A 16,525-nucleotide genomic window follows, 5' to 3' on the forward strand; every position below is an offset into this window, starting at 1 on the left:
CTTGAATGTGGTTTTGAAGAGGAAGTAGAAATTAGAGCTTGAAAATCATTGGGTTGTATTCTCCTGGTGAAGAAGGTTAAGAATCCAAAATTTGAAGTAATTTGGAGTGTTTTTGAAGAATCTACCATTTTTGGTATTTGAAGATTTGAAGAACTCAAGAACTTGAAAAGTGGGTCTTATGATTTGGTTGAAATTGAAGGTTGAAATCTATTGGGTTTTGTTCTCTACATCAAAGAGAACTTAAATCCGAAATTTGAGCTAATTTGGAGTTGGTTTGAGGGTAGTTGAATTTTTGAATTGTTCTTGTGTTTTTGAAGACCTTCAAATCTTCATAAGGAAGAAGACTCTCCAAAGGGCTATTTGATCCAAAAGTTGCCAAATAAAGTTGTGAAAAAAGTGTTTGTGGGCCCAAGTAAGTAAAAAAAAAAATCAGAAATACTTACTCTAAATTTCTGATTTTTCAAAAAAAAAAAAAAAAAGTGCCACATCAGCGATGATGTCAGCAGTCTGACGCGCCTCTGACGGGCGCGTGGGGGCCAAATTCAGAGAGTGGGAGTTTTTGACACTTAGAAAAAATTTCTAAGTGTTGGCAGATTTTGGTCCAACTTTGAGAGGGCATATCTTGGTGTGTATAAGGAGTTACGGGACCCATAATATATGTAAATTCAAGTTCAGAGAGTCTACTTTCCGAATCAATAAGCCGTTCATCAACCAGAGGTCTGTAGAAAAAGTTATAGGCGTTATAAAATATGCTGCAAGCTGTTCCGAATTTCTAAGTGTTGGTCAAAACTTCCAAAAATTTGTCTAAGTGTTTGGCTAAGGTTTGCTCACTTATTCTTCTCATTTCTTTGATTCTCCTAGATAATTAACAACTAGTAATTGATTCTTACTTGGTTGTTAATTAGTTCTTGAGTCCTTTCTTTCAAGCCAATTCTTTTCGTTCTTTTCTCGTTTTACAACTTCATCGTTAATTTCTTGATTCAAGTGCGTTTGCTTTAAATTGAGTCGTCCTTTCTTTCTTCGAGTCGATAAGAATCCACTCTTGACCCCGAGTAGTGAACGGGACCTTGTGACCCAACCGGATTAACAAGCATACAACCATTAGCCGAAGCAATTTGTGAGGCATTCAAAAGGTGCGCATACTTGAGCGTTTGGTGAGTTATTTTTAACTAACGTAACATGTTTGCTTGCTTTGTTGAGTTTCTTAAATAGGTACTAATGACTAACCAAGGTGGAGAAATGCAAGTTCCCATCGGGGAACCTACAATTGTTGATTTGATGAGGTTGTTGCATTATATGAACAACAAGGTAGGGAGATTGAATAGTCAAATGGATCACCTGAATAGTCAATTGGATCACCTAGAGAGTAGGATAGAAATTGCGGAATGCAAGGAGAAACGACGAAGAGAGCGTGATTGGTTTGAAACTCATGGAACTACCTATGAAAGAGAGGGACACAAGTATGTAGTGGACAATTGTGGGAGTCTTCTCTTTCCACAACCTATTCCACAAGAGACAATGAATGCAAGGTTGCAAAAATCTTCTCCCATGGAAACCTTTTCAACTAAAGAAGATTCTTCATGTGAACTTCAAGGTACGATAGCTAAACTCAACACTTCCAACTCTTTGAATGCACAAGTTTGTGATGTGAGTGTGAGTAGTAGCTTGTCGTTGTGTGACTTTAATGATTCCTTACCATGTGATGATAATGTCATTGTTGAAAGTGTCCCTACACTAGTTGATCCTTTAGATGACCGAATTGATTCTTCTTGCAAGATTGATTTGTGTCCACCTAGTGTTGACACTTGTGCTTTGAATGAAAATACATTATCATGTGATCAACTAGTGTGTAATGTTAGTCCACTAGTCGAAGAATTTTGTGATGTGATTAATGAATCTCCGATTAGTGATGATGTGGTTCTAGTTGATCATTTGAATGAGTGTGACACCCCACCCTTGTTTGATGAATGTGGAAATGAGTCTCTTAGCTTTATCTTTGTGTCGAGTGATGAGACTCCTGTTTGTGATGGTGATGTGTGTCATGTGGATAGTCATGTAAATGAAGGTGCTTTGAAAAATGACATTTGTCTTTTTGAGAATGAAATTACATGCTTCGGCTTACCATTGTTCATTGATTATTCTCTCTTTAAAGATAATGTCTTATTTGATGATAACATGACTAATGAGAGTGAAGTGCCTAGTGGAATGTATTGTAATGTTGAAAATGTAGCCACTTTTGGGGACTACATGGTATTTGAAAATCCACTATGGAATGACGACGCTCTTCGCTATGATAGAAAACTCCCCTTGGGAAATGATAATACACTTGTGGTGAAGGAGTGTTTTGAAAAGAGAGGTGATACTTGCTTGCAAAGTGTTAACTCTTCCTCGTGTGTTCCGAGTCTTAGTAGTATGCTTGATCATGTACTTGAATTTAATAGTGAAGCTACATGTGAGGACACTATAGATGAAGTTGTTTTGTGTGAAACCTTTCTTTACTATCTATTCGCATATGATGACATTCATGCTTGTGTTAGGGGTGCATCTTATGTTGGGAGGGGGTCTAATGGGGTAGATAGTCGTTCTCTTGGCCACGATGTGTGGATATTTTTCCCGTTTGACCCCAATGATATTTCAAATTTGTGTGTCATGTCTAGTAGAATCAATGTGGTATTGCCTTTTCGGTATTTTGAAACCATTGGTTCCTCTATGATATATTCATTTCATGTTCTTTGCGATAACCAAGTTCATAGTGCTCTATATGAGAGCTTGTTCTTCTTAATCATGGTTGATACTTTGTTATATCACAAGTGTGTGCATATTTGGCATGTTCGTAGAGTGGGCTACTCTAACACTAACCCTCATCCTTTGAGGACCTTGTTGTTGCTTGTCTTCCCTATGGTTTTGCAAGGTTTAGATTCGAGGACGAATCCTTTTCAAGAAGGGAGAATGATACAAGCCGAGCTTCATCAAGAATATCCATTTCAAGCCGAGCTAGGAATCACGTCTTTGGAGACTTACTAGGTGTTTGGATTGAAGGCATGAAGCTCAAGAATATGCTAAAATGGAAGTATAGGCCTCATTTGGATGAAGTAGGGAGAACAAGGCCTTTCTCATCTTTTGAGAAGACTACTAACCAAACAAGGCCCTTACTTCATTAAGGGTATTATTGTAATAGCCATAGTAGTCTTCCTTTTCTATCTAGTATAAATACTATCTTAGTTTATTTCATTTGGTAGACTTTTATGATATGAATTATTGAAATTGTGAAATTGTAAGACTCCATTGGGAGCATGAGAGATGAGAGCTTGTTGAAGCTTTTGGTTGAATTCTTTGTTGAGAAGGTTGGTTGCTTGGGACTTTGTTTCCCTTGAGGTCACCTTAAGAATTTGGTGTTTCTTTTGATGATAATTTAGAGGTCTTAATTTTATATAACTTTGGTTGCTAAATTGAATCTTAAGTTGTGTCAAATTATCTATCTTTTCTTTTCCTTTTGTTTATCTTTTTAATTTCTCGTTTCCGCGTATCCGTTATTGTATCAACCCCCTTACAACCTAAGGGGACTAGATTAGGATATCACATTAGTTCCGAACCAGTATAAAAATTCCTGGTGTCATTTATTTTATTGCTCTCGTATTATATTCTGCACCCTTACTATTTGTTGTGGTTTATACTTGTGCAAATCGAAGGACTAATAATTTTGTGCAGGCTGTCTCGCTATCAGTCGACTGACACCAAATAATAGTCGACTAGATTTTTTAACAGGCTTATAATTCACCCCCCCCCCCCCTTATACTTTCATGTTTGTCATCACTAAAAGTGGGGAAATTGTAGCTGCTGGCTCAATAATAGATAATGAGCTTATAATGATGTTTTGACTATTTGAAAAATAATGAACTCGATGGAAATCAAGGGACATATAAGGAAAGCATTTCAAGATCCAGATATCCAAACAGATCTCCAAGGGATTTAGGGAAGTAGTCGTATCGACAATGGAACTACTCTATCATGACCCAAATCAAAGGGCCGAGATCGGCCCCCGGGCATTGCTTGCCATGCAACAAACTACATATCCTTTAATCATCTTTAATATTATAGGGGGTAGTAGGCCAACATGAACTATATTCCGTGAATGACAGAACTCAACATCAATAGCCCAACATTGTTCATAATAAAATGAACATATTGTTACACCTCGTAAATTTTTGCGTCATTTGTGTCATAAGTTAACTAACGTAAGCCCAGAGAGGACATGGTGCTTTTATAAGGTCAAGAAAGACTTTTAACAAATGTTAAGCATGTACCATAAGGTTTCGGGGTTAAACGAATCAAAAATGTTATGACCCGTATTTTCGGGGTTAAACTAGGAGTCCTTATTATGCTAGGGAGGTCATGTTTTAAGTTACTTGAATCATATAAAATTTTTATGTTAAGCAAGTTATAAAATAAAAGTCGGCGAAAAGTATCGCAAGTTACGCTTATAATTTTGCTGAAATTTGGGTCTAATGTCGCTGATCTTTTCTTATATTATAATTTATTGGTGTTCTACGCACCAAATTGAAGGTCTATGAGTCTAGTTTCCAACTCATTAAATCGTTTGTCAATTATAAGTCGGAATAGAGAGATATTCGCGTTTTAGCGAGACTGCACAAGCAGCCCCTTTTGGGACCCACTTAGGCGCTGGCCGACCTTCTTTGCTATAAAAGACGAAGCAGCCTTATTTTTCCATCATTTTCCATAAAACTTCATCCAAGAACTACACCAAGCCCTTTCCTAACATATTTCCAAGGTTCCTAAGCGAAATCAAAGGGAAAACAATCCAATCATTCTTCAAAGTGTTGAAAACCCCAAAGAACAACAAGTCTATGATGTTGTTATACTATTAAGGGTTGTTGTGAGTTGAACCACGGTTGGATTCTGAGCCATAGGTTCTGCTTAAGGTATGCATAACATGTTATTGCCTATGATTAAACTTATATTCCATATGAGTGAAGTCGTTTAAGGCAAAATACTACAAGATTGCTTTGAAATAGCCTAAAGTATGGCTGTTTTGCCGGACTCTTTTGAAGGTGTAAATATGGTTTCTAATTGCTGTAAATGATGGAATATAACTTGGCTATGTTTTTTCTATTGTTTTTAAGATTATTCATGTATTAATTGAAGGAAATGAAGAAGGAAAACATGTAAAACTAGGACTCGGATGTGAAGGTTGAAGAGTTAAAATGTATGGACTATTTTAGAGATTATCTTTATGATGTTTTGGGCTGAAAAGGATACTGTAAACATAAGTATTATGTTATAAAGGTTATAGACCGATTTATAGAACCAGAATTGGATTCAAATTATATTTCGTTATTTATAAAATGAGCTTGCTGCTCAATATGGTTGTTAAGGTAATCAGAGAAGCTTATATTGAATTGTTGTTGTTGTTGTTGCCATTGTTGTTGTTGTTGTTGGGCTGTTTGATGACCCTTAGTGGTCTTTGGGATGTAGTATAAACAGGGAAAAAGTTGCCCGTTTTCCGTAGGTAATAAGATTATACGATAGTCATGACCTTAGATGTTGACGACGATATCATTTCATTTGTTGTAGACGCAAAAGGATTATGGTAAGCTTGGTTGTGGATTGAGAAGGAGATTATCCTGGTATGTTAAGGCTATTCTTCCTTCTTTTAGCATGACCAGAATGAAATGAAATGTAAACGAATGATATTCATAATGGCTCTACTCTTAGAAATACTAGAAGATTATGTTTCTTGCCCTCTATATGATGATACTACATCCGTCTTATGGCTTATTGATCCTTAGAAAAAAAGTTATGTTTATGATGTTAGTTCCATAATGTTAATCGGAGGCATGCAAGACTTTACGTCACTCCGTTAGATTTCGTAATGTACGGAGCGCTTATCATACTCATGCATTATATATAAATATATATGTATATACCATGACCACACAAGAACAAGTTATATACGCGTATACTATATGATATCTATATGGGTTATGGGAAAGGTTATGGCGTTATATACTTTACCACCCATGAAACCGGCTATATGATGACGACTATGCCAAAACAAGAGGCCGATATGATACGAGGGATGCCTACGGAGGCTTGATGGCCTTATCTAGCATATATGTATGACCTAGCATATTATATACACATATGCATGATACTTATGCATATCATAAAAACCCAAAGAGGCTTGGATTGGAGAATACGATATGTTAAGCCCCATAAACTTTTAGGAGTGACATGACCGGCGCCCGAAGCCAAACTTTTGAGGCCCGAGCGAACCACTTTAATTTATCCTTCAAACTCGCGGGAGTAATTCATCCAACATAAACCAATAAGGCCTACTGCACATAGACAATACCTACAAATCGTAATCCGGATATATATATATATATATATATATATATATATATATATATATATATATATATATATAGCACACTGTCTCGTTTGAACGGGCACACACCCAAAACATATATATACAACCGAGCAAGCCGACGAAACAAATACACCATCCCTGCGATGATTGTACAAAGCCATCGCATGTATCAAACGGACATACACAAGCCGAGAAGTCTTCCTCCATGCCTTTATACGGACATATATATATATATATATAATTTGTCTACAAGCCTCAATATTAATGTGCGATTCAATGCGCATATATATACAACGTAATCAATCAGGAGAGACTACCTTATCCGAACAAAAGGGAGCTCACCAACCATGCTTTCATTATCATCCTATACGGGAGGCTCTACCAACATCTGTACCTACAAGCATGAATGCATAATGACAACCCCTAAAAAGTCAAATAACAAATGGGACATCTTACCAAAACAATGTACCGACTATGTAAGGCAATGGAGTAATTTCTTCCATCTCTACAAAAAATGACACAAGACTGAGGCCAAAGAATTCATTCTTCTCTAGCTATTGGAACACACACTAGTGGAATGCAATACCATGATAACATATGTCTCACCAAGTGGCCTACGGCCAAATAAAATGTCTCACACTTCTCAAAATTTTCATTCATTTCTTGATATAATAAAATGTAGGGGGGGGTATACGCCTTAGGGTAATATCCATATTCTCCATGAATTTCACTCATTTTCATACACTACTTTATGAACTCATTTGAAACATGTGAAGAGGGGATATAGTCCCTCGAAAGAATAACATGACACTCGAAAACTAGGCAACAATATAACAAGCTCTACTTTTCCAAAAATCTCTACTCATAAGTTTTAGAGGACGCTCTTACCATATATGGAATCATGCCAAGAAAAGAAAAAAATACCTTTTTTTTGATCTTTCACATGGCTTAATTATCCTTTCAAGATCGTAAACTCTACATCCCAACCTCTCTCTCTTTTTTTTTTCTTTCTTTCTCCCTAATTGTCTTGAATTAAAAGATGACTTATCATATATATATATATATATATATATATATATATATATATATATATATATTGAGAGAGAGAGAGAGAGAGAGAGAGAGAGAGAGAGAGAGAGAGAGAGAGAGAGAGAGAGACTCCATAAAACATCCCTTCTCTCCGATGTTTTCTAGAGATTTCTCTTTTTTCCAACTGAAATTTTCTTTGAATTTGTCAAAGAAGACCTAATTGTTTATAAATAAGGCAAACTTTAGTCAATAATGGGAGATCCATGGCCAATTGTTTGATGCAAGCCCACTTGCCTCAAGGCCATTTACAAGGAGCCAAGCCGGGAACTACAACACTTGCAAAGCCTATTCATGAAGCGGGAGGTTCATCATCATAGTATACTTTTGATGAGCACCTTGGATCCCAAGTCCATTTGTTGATGAAGATTGCTTGGGGAGAAGAAGAGGAAATGGGAAGTTACCACAATGGCTAAAAGATGAAGAGTTGGCTATTCTTGCAAAGGAGATTTCAAGATTTTGAAGAAAGAAGAATAGCCAAACAAGGCCCTTGTCTCATTAAGGGTGTTTATGTCATTTTGCTTTCTTTTATTTCTAGCATAGTATAAATAGTTCTCTTCTTCTTCATGGAAGACTTAGACTATTTTGGATATTGATATTTGATATTGTAAACTCTTTTTGAGAGTTGAGAGCTTGAAAACCTTGGATTGTGAATTGTTGAGAGGATTGGTTCTTGGGATTCAAATCCCTCTTGGTCATCCTAAGAATTTGGTGTCTCTTTTGTTCTTAATTTAGAGGTCTTAGTTTTCTATAACTTTGGTTGCTAAATTAGGTCTTAAGTTGTGTCAAATTATCTATCCTTTTCTTTTCTTGCATTTTAATTTCTATTTTCGTTTTTAGTATTGTATCAATTGGTATCAGAGCCTAAATTAGGTTTGTTTCAACAAATCTAGCTTGGGATTTGATTCTACAAAAAAAAAAAAAAAAAAAAATCGAAATCAGAAAACCCCAAAAATATTTTGTTTGTTTTGTTGTTTTGTTATTAGATTCTTGTTCCTTAGTACGTTAGGGTTTCAAATCTTCAAATTTCGTGTCAATCGGGTCAATATTGAAGAATCCACCATTTTTGAGTTGAAGCTTTTGAAAACTTGAAGAACTTGAAGTGGGTCTTGTTGATTTGGGTGAAATTGGGACTTGAAACTTATTGGGGTTTGTTCTACAAGTCTTGGGGAGTCTAAATCTGAAATTTGAAGGAAAAACAAGTTGATTTGAAGGTAGTTGGAAATTTGAAAATTGTTGGTGTTCTTGAAGATCTTCAAATCTTCATAGGGTTCACTCTCCAAAGGGCATTTAATCCAAAGTTTTCAAGTCAAGATTTGGGAAAAGTGTTTTTCTACCCCAAAAAAGGTAAATACTAGGTTGAGTGGCCCGAAACGTCACCGGATCCAAGAAAATTTGGTCCAAATTTCGAGAAGATCGATTTCAACGCGAAAATCATCTCTTCGTAGCAGAAAAGAGACTTATACGGACCGTATATTCTTATACGGACCGTATAAGTTGGTCGTGCTTCGGGGTCAACGAAGACTACTTCATTGTTTCGTGACATTATCTTATACGAGTACTTCCACGGACCGTATCCTATTCTACGGACCGTATAAGTTGGTCGTGAAATGTCGGTAATCTAAGGAGGAGACTTATCGTTTTGTGACATCGTATTATACGAGTACTTCCACGGACCGTATTATTCTATGGACCGTATAAGTTGGTCGTACTTCGGACCCAACCTTGAGCAACTTAAGAATTGTTTTGACATCATCTTATACGAGCACTTCCACGGACCATATCATATTCTACGGACCGTATAAGTTGGTCGTATTTCTTGAGGACATTGATCCAAGTTTCATTATCAAAACAATCTTATACGACACTTTCATTCGATTTTGTATTCCTTTGGTAGGACAAAAAAAAAAAAAAAAAGTATCGAAATTTTAAAATAACCCATTGATCAAGTTTCATTTCTCAAAAAATCTTGGATATTGATTTTCAACCCAATATTCCTTTATCACCTAAAAAAAAAAATTCGATTTATTTCCCAAATTTTCCATTTTCTTGTGTCTCTCAAATTGATAGCCCTTGGATCAATTGGGTTTGCTAGTTTTGTGTCCGCAGTTATCTTTCGAAAATGCCGAAATTTTATTTATTTTGGATTTTTGCATTCGTTGTTTTTCTTGGTCTCTCCGTTAGTAGCCATTTAGTAGTTTTCTTTCTTGTGTTTAACAAGAATGTATTACAATAGAATTTGAACCCTTGTGACACAAATGACATTAACAAGCACACAACTTCTCCGGAAGATTTATGTGAGGCAATTCATGGAGGATGATGAAGCTTTGGGAGCATTTAAATGGAGTCATTGGAGGGTCCTTCAATATGGGAGATAGCATGGGAGAAGAAGTCAAGAGTCCAAGGCCCAAGGCTTGCCTCTTAAAGTGGCTACAATTGCAAGCTTGGGTGATTCAAGGTCGGAAGATGGATTTGCGCAAAGGGCTATTTGTGCAAGTGGCTACTTTGCGCAAGGAGGGTTATGATTGCAAGAAAGCCATGCATGCAAGGTTGATTAGAGGGCTATCTATGCAAGGAGGGCGTGTTTGGCCTATTGAAGACCAATCCTTGAATTGAAGACTACACTTAGAAGACTAGCCAAACAAGGCCCTTACTTCATTAAGGGTAGCATTGTAATTGCCTAATAGTCTTCTTAGCTTAGCTTGTATATATAGCTTGTTTTTCATTTGATTAGGAGCTTTTTGATGAATTATGAATATTTTGAGTGTTTTTAGGGTTATCTCTAGAGAGAGAAACTTGTGAGAGGCCTTTGGTAGGCTCTTGTTGATTATTGATTGTTGAGAGGATTGGTTGACCTTGGGAATTCAATTCCCTTGAGGTCATCCTAAGAGGTTGGTGCTATCTAGAGTGTAATTAGGAGGTCTTGGTTATTGAAGAACCTTGGTTGCCTAATTGTGCCTATTTTTGTGTCAATCTATCTATCTTTCTTTTCCTTTTGTTTATCCTTTTAATTTCTCATTTTCGCGTATCCGTTCTTGTATCAATTGGTATCAGAGCTTAGCTTAGGTTTGTTCCATCAAATCTAGTCTTGGGTTTTGATTCAACAAAAAAAAAAAAAAAAAAAAAAAAAAAAAAAAAAAAAAAAAAATCGAATTTTTGTTGATTTTGTTGAATCTAGTGTTCGATTAGAGTTTCTTAGTGTTTCTAGAGTCCAAATCTTCCATTTCGAGCTATTTGGAGTTGGGGTTTGTATTCCACCATTGTTGAGCTTCAAAGCTTTAAGAACAAGGTTGGTGGGTTGAAGAAGGAGAAAAAATTGAGGGTTCAAGTTGATTGGGGTTTGTTCTCTAGTTGATAAGGACTCTAAATCCGAAATTTGGAGGTATTTGGCTAAGGATTGAAGGATCTACCATTTTTGGGATTTGAAGCTTTGAAAACTTCAACAACTTGAAAGTGGGTCTTGTTGAAGAAGGTAAAATTGAAGGTTGAAAGCTATTGGGCTTTGTTCTCTACATTAAAGAGAACTTAGATTCGAAATTTGAGAGAATTTGGAGTTGATTTGAGGGTAGTTGAATTTTTGAATTGTTCTTGTGTTCTTGAAGATCTTCAAATCTTCATAAGGAAGAAGACTCTCCAAAGGGCTATTTGATCCAAAAGTTGCCAAATAAAGTTGTGAAAACTTGTTTGTGGGCCCAAGTAAGTATTCAAAAAAAAAAATCAGAAATACTTAAGTTTTATTTTGATTTTTGCAAAAAAAAAAAAAAAAAAAACCCTTGTTCATCCAATTTCGGTCCGCATGTGCGGAAGAAAATTCCGGTTGGGATTCTGAGACCTTCCGCTTTTCATCCGCGAAGCGGAAGAAAGGCCTGAGTCCCTGAAAAGTTTTCCAAGTGTCCAAAACTAGTTTGACTCTTTCCTAACTCCTTTTCTTTGATTCTTACAACTAGTTAACAACTAGTAATCGATCTTATTAATTGCTAACTAGTTCTTGAGTCCGGATTCTTTCGTGCCAATTCTTTCAAGCTTTTTCTTCATTTTTACCTCGTTGTTAATTTCTTGGCTCAAGTGCGTTTGTTTTAATTGAGTCGTCCTCTTTCTTCGAGTCTAACAAGAATCCATTCCGATCTCGAGTAGAAATTGTTCACCTTGCAAGCAACCGAATCCAATCGAGAATCAACATTGGCCAATCCATTTGAGTGGTAAAAGGCAAGAGTGTGTGAGTTCAATTGAGTGGTGCTAGCCGAGCACAAACGAGTGTAAACACGAGTGTGGTGATGTTTCTTTACTACTAACGTGTTTGCTAAGTGTTCTTTGCAGGTACTTCTCCATGGATTCCGATTCATGTGGTGGCGATTGTTGTAGTTATGAAGGGGAGGACTATGGGAGCTATCAAGGGTGTGACGATGGGGAATATGAGGGCTATATGGGAAATGGTGATCATGAGGAAGTTCGAGGAGAGAATTACTATTTTGACGGAGAATATGATGAGAGTGGTTCTCATGTGTCTCATGAGGAAGATGGGGATGAAGAAGATCCTTGTTATGATTCATATGGTGAAGGTAATGAAGCTGGAAATTCTTGTGCTATACATCATGAAGATGAAGATGACTCGAGGTATGACTCTCCTTCACACGTATCTTATGGGTCATATGGGGAAAATCCTTATACAAATAGGACTCGTGGAGGGTATGTCTATGGAGGTTGTGGAAGTGCTAATGTTGATTATGGAAGGGCTTCTAGTGTGCATGCATATGCTTCTTCTTGTAGTACTTCCTATCCGAAGCAAAGTGGCATGCGTGGGAATGTGAGTACTAGTTGGAATCGTCATATGCAAAAGAAGGTGGTTCCAAAGAGGCGATTCATGGAGACCAAGGTAAACCTTTGTGGTAGAGAGGGAATCCTTGTGCTTGATGATGATTGTTACACCAATTTCATCACCCCTTGTGCGGTTGAAGAGTTAAGGCTACCTTGTGTGATTAGGCGAAATCCTTATTATGACGAGGGAGGATATTGGGTTGATAGAGAGGGTGATGGTATCCATTTCAGTTGGCGAGTACCAAGAGGAGGTTTGGTGTGATGTGCTTCCAATGGATAATTGTCATGTATGTTTAGGAGTCCCTTGGTTCCAAAAGCATGGAATCCCATATGAACAAGATTGGCATCGATTTGTAGTGGATGAAAGAAAGGAAAATTTCTCTTTCCATACATACTTACTAGAAGAGTCCAAGAGCAAAAGTGCGAGATACCCATGTGAAATGGCCTACCTTGGCTAGGGAAGCTAGTGGAGAAGAATATGAGAAATGGGAGTCCATAATAGATGAAATCTTCACTAGCTACAACTATTCACAAGAAATGAAGATGGACTTAGCCGTTCAAACTTTTGACTCAAAGCTTGTCAAATATTGGGAGTATGTGAAATGTTGTGGGAGACAAGTGAGGAGTCCCATCAAGACTTGGGAGGACATGAAAAGGATATTGAGAAGCCAATATCCCAAGCCACATGTGAGAAGAAATGAATCTTTGAGGGGTACCTCTTTTGAGAGAACCCCATGCTTGAAGGAAAGGACGGCGGCCACAACCATTCCTTCCATTGGTCAAAGGAGCTTGCATGAACACCAAGGTAAGATCACTTATCCTTATACTCCTACATCTTCGTATGATTTTAATGTCAAGTCAAGTATGAAAGTTAGTTTACCTTGCGTTAAGCCTAATGCTTCTTTGCCGTGTATTGGTAATGCCATTATTGAAAGTGTCCCCACACTAGTTGATCCTATTGATGACCGAATTGATCCTTCTTGTAAGGTTGATTTGTGTCCACCTAGTGTTGACACTTGTGCTTTGAATGATAGTGCATTATTGAATGAAGGTGCTCAAACACTAGTTGATCCTTTAGATGACCAAATTGATTCTTCTTGTAAGATCGATTTGTGTCCACCTAGTGTTGACACTTGTGAATTGATTGGTAGTACAATGTCATGTGGTCATCATGTTAGTAATTCTTGCGAGTTTGACATACTACCAACTCGCGTTGAAGCTTGTATTGATCAACTTGCTTGTAATGATAATTCACTACTTGAGGATCTTTGTGATGTGTTTAATGTACCTCTAGTTAGTGATGATGTTGATATAGTTGGTCAATTGAAAGAATGTGACATCTCACCCTTGTTTGTTTCATGTCAAAATGAGTCTCTTGATCGTACTTTAGTGTCAAGTGATAAGACTCCAATTTGTAGTGGTGATGTGTGTCATGTAGATAGTCATGTGAGCAAAAATGCATTGAAAGATGACATTGGTTCTTTTGAGAGTGAAATGATATGCTTTGACTCCTCATTGTTCATGGATTACTCTCTTGTAAAGGATAATGTTTTATTTGAGGATGACATGACTATTGCGAGGGATAAACCTAGTGGGGTGATTGGTAATGTTGAACGTTTAGTTTCCTTTGGAGACTATAATGTGATATGTAACCCACTATGGGATGAAGACACTCTTTCCCATGATGGAGATCTTCCTTTGAGGAATTATGATCCATTTGTGGGGAAGGAAAGTGTTACAAAGGAAGGTAATTCTTGTCTAGAACTTGCAAATTCTTCCTTTCATGTTCAACTTCATAGTAGCCCCTTGGATAATCTTGTCCTTGAACCGTATGGTGAGGTTACATTGGGGAGTGATATTGATGAGGAAGTTATTTTACGTGATACCTTTCTTTATTACTTGTTTGCATATGATGGCTTTCTTGAGCATATAGGGAGTGCATCTTATGTGGGAGAAGGCTCTTATGATCTAGCCGATTGTGTTCTTGACCATACTAGATGGATGTTCGTCCCCTTTGAACCGGGTGACACCTTGTGTGATTTGAGAGCACTATCTTGGGGGAGTCCTTGTTTGAAAAATGAGAGTGTTCTTGTTTGGACATTATGCTACATGTCAAATAGAACCAATGTCGAGTTGCATACTTCATATTTTGAATCCATTGGTTTTATTACTCTATCCTTATGTCATGAACCTTGGAGGAATCAACTTCTTGATACCTCATGTGTGCAAATGTTAGTCATGATTGTCATAGATGTGTGGTTGTACCACAAGTTTGTTCATCCTTGGCATGAATATGTGATTATTGCGTTGTGTGCTAACCCTCAATCCTTGAGGAGTATGTTTTCGTATGTCTTCCCTTGGGTCTTGCTAGGTTCGGATTCGAGGACGAATCCTTTTGAAAAGGGAGGATGATACAATCCAAAATGGCACAAATGACTCAACTACTCAAACTTCTCCAAGGATTTATGTTGGAAGCGGCTTCATGGAGGATGAAGCTTTGGGAGCATTTAAATGGAGTCATTGGAGGGCCTTCAAGCTATGGGAGATAGCATGGGAGAAGAAGTCAAGAGTCCAAGGCCCAAGGCTTGCCTCTTAAAGTGGCTACAATTGCAAGCTTGGGTGATTCAAGGACGGAAGATGGCTATTTGCGCAAAGGGCTATTTGTGCAAGTGGCTACTTTGCGCAAGGAGGGTTATGATTGCAAGAAAGCCATGCATGCAAGGTTGATTAGAGGGCTATCTATGCAAGGAGGGGCGTGTTTGGCCATTGAAGACCAATCCTTGAATTGAAGACTACACTAAGAAGACTAGCCAAACAAGGCCCTTACTTCATTAAGGGTAGCATTGTAATTGCTTAATAGTCTTCTTAGCTTAGCTTGTATATATAGCTTGTTTTTCATTTGATAGGGGGCTTTTTGATGAATTATGAATATTTTGAGTGTTTTAGGGTTATCTCTAGAGAGAGAAACTTGTGAGAGGCCTTTGGTAGGCTCTTGTTGATTATTGATTGTTGAGAGGATTGGTTGCTTGGGAATTCAATTCCTTGAGGTCATCCTAAGAGGTTGGTGCTATCTAGAGTGTAATTAGGAGGTCTTGGTTATTGAAGAACCTTGGTTGCCTAATTGTGCCTATTTTTGTGTCAATCTATCTATCTTTCTTTTCCTTTTGTTTATCCTTTTAATTTCTCATTTTCGCGTATCCGTCCTTGTATCATCTTGTGTCCGCATTTCTTTCGTGCCAATTCTTTCGTGCTTTTCTTCATTTTTGCTTCGTTGTTAATTTCTTGGTTCAAGTCCGTTAGATTGAATTGAGTCATCCGTCTTTCTTAGTCTAACAAGAATCTATTCCGACCAAGAGTAGAATTTGAACCCTTGTGACTAGTCGACATTAACAAGCACACAATCTTTGGCGGAAGCAATTTGTGAGGCAATTAAAGGTGCGCATACTTGAGCGATTGTGAGTTAATATTACTAATCTAACGTGTTTGCTTGTTTTGTTGAGTGTCTTTAATAGGTACCATGGCTACGGAGGATGAAACACAAGTTCCCACCGGGGAACTTACATTAGTTGATGTCATGAGGGCTTTGCAAGCCTTGAACGATAAGGTTGGAAGTATGGATGGTCGAATGGAAAACTTGGGAAGTAGGGTTGAAGCAATTGAAGGAGGTAGTAGGGAGATCTCGTATTCGCCCTGAGTACAATACCAAGGAGGTACAAGTGGAGCTACTCGAAGCACTTCACTTACATTGTCACCCGGCACCTTCCATCATCTATATAACCTCACTCCTCAAAACACAACCATCACTCCACCAAACAACATTCCTATAGGCCCACGGAACAACCTACCCCCACAATATAAAACGCCAAATAACCCACATCCAAATGATCCACCCCCTAATGATCCACACCTAAATGCACCAATGCCACCCCAAAACCGTCCAAACATCCAACAACCAAATGACGACGAGATAGAAGAAGCTATACTTGAGCACGAATTATATGGTGACCAAGGTTGGCGGCAACGAGGGCAAGCACAAGGAGGTTATCGAGGGAGGGTGGAAGGCATGGTCCTAACCCTCACATGGGTAGGCAAAGGGGTACCAAGATCGTGAAGGGTACCAAGGTCGTGACCATCGAGGTTATGATGATGATGGTGATTTGAATGGAAACCATGGTTATGGAGGAGGGCGAGACACGAGTCTCAATTCTATCAAGGTTACTCTTCCAATCTTCA

General features: G+C 37.8%; 1 protein-coding gene across 1 annotated transcript; it reads left to right on the forward strand.

The window, feature by feature from the left end:
* The first annotated feature begins 12,713 nt into the window (after positions 1–12,713).
* LOC132042463 (uncharacterized) lies at positions 12,714–14,704 on the forward strand. The gene is made up of 2 exons (XM_059432996.1): positions 12,714–14,193; positions 14,230–14,704. Exons 1-2 carry the CDS (start codon positions 12,830–12,832, stop codon positions 14,702–14,704), a joined length of 1,839 nt encoding a protein of 612 aa, XP_059288979.1. The 5' UTR covers positions 12,714–12,829.
* Positions 14,705–16,525: the final 1,821 nt, after the last annotated feature.

The sequence above is a fragment of the Lycium ferocissimum genome, unplaced genomic scaffold (assembly GCF_029784015.1).
Source record: "Lycium ferocissimum isolate CSIRO_LF1 unplaced genomic scaffold, AGI_CSIRO_Lferr_CH_V1 ctg15464, whole genome shotgun sequence".
Classification (NCBI taxonomy): domain Eukaryota; kingdom Viridiplantae; phylum Streptophyta; class Magnoliopsida; order Solanales; family Solanaceae; genus Lycium; species Lycium ferocissimum.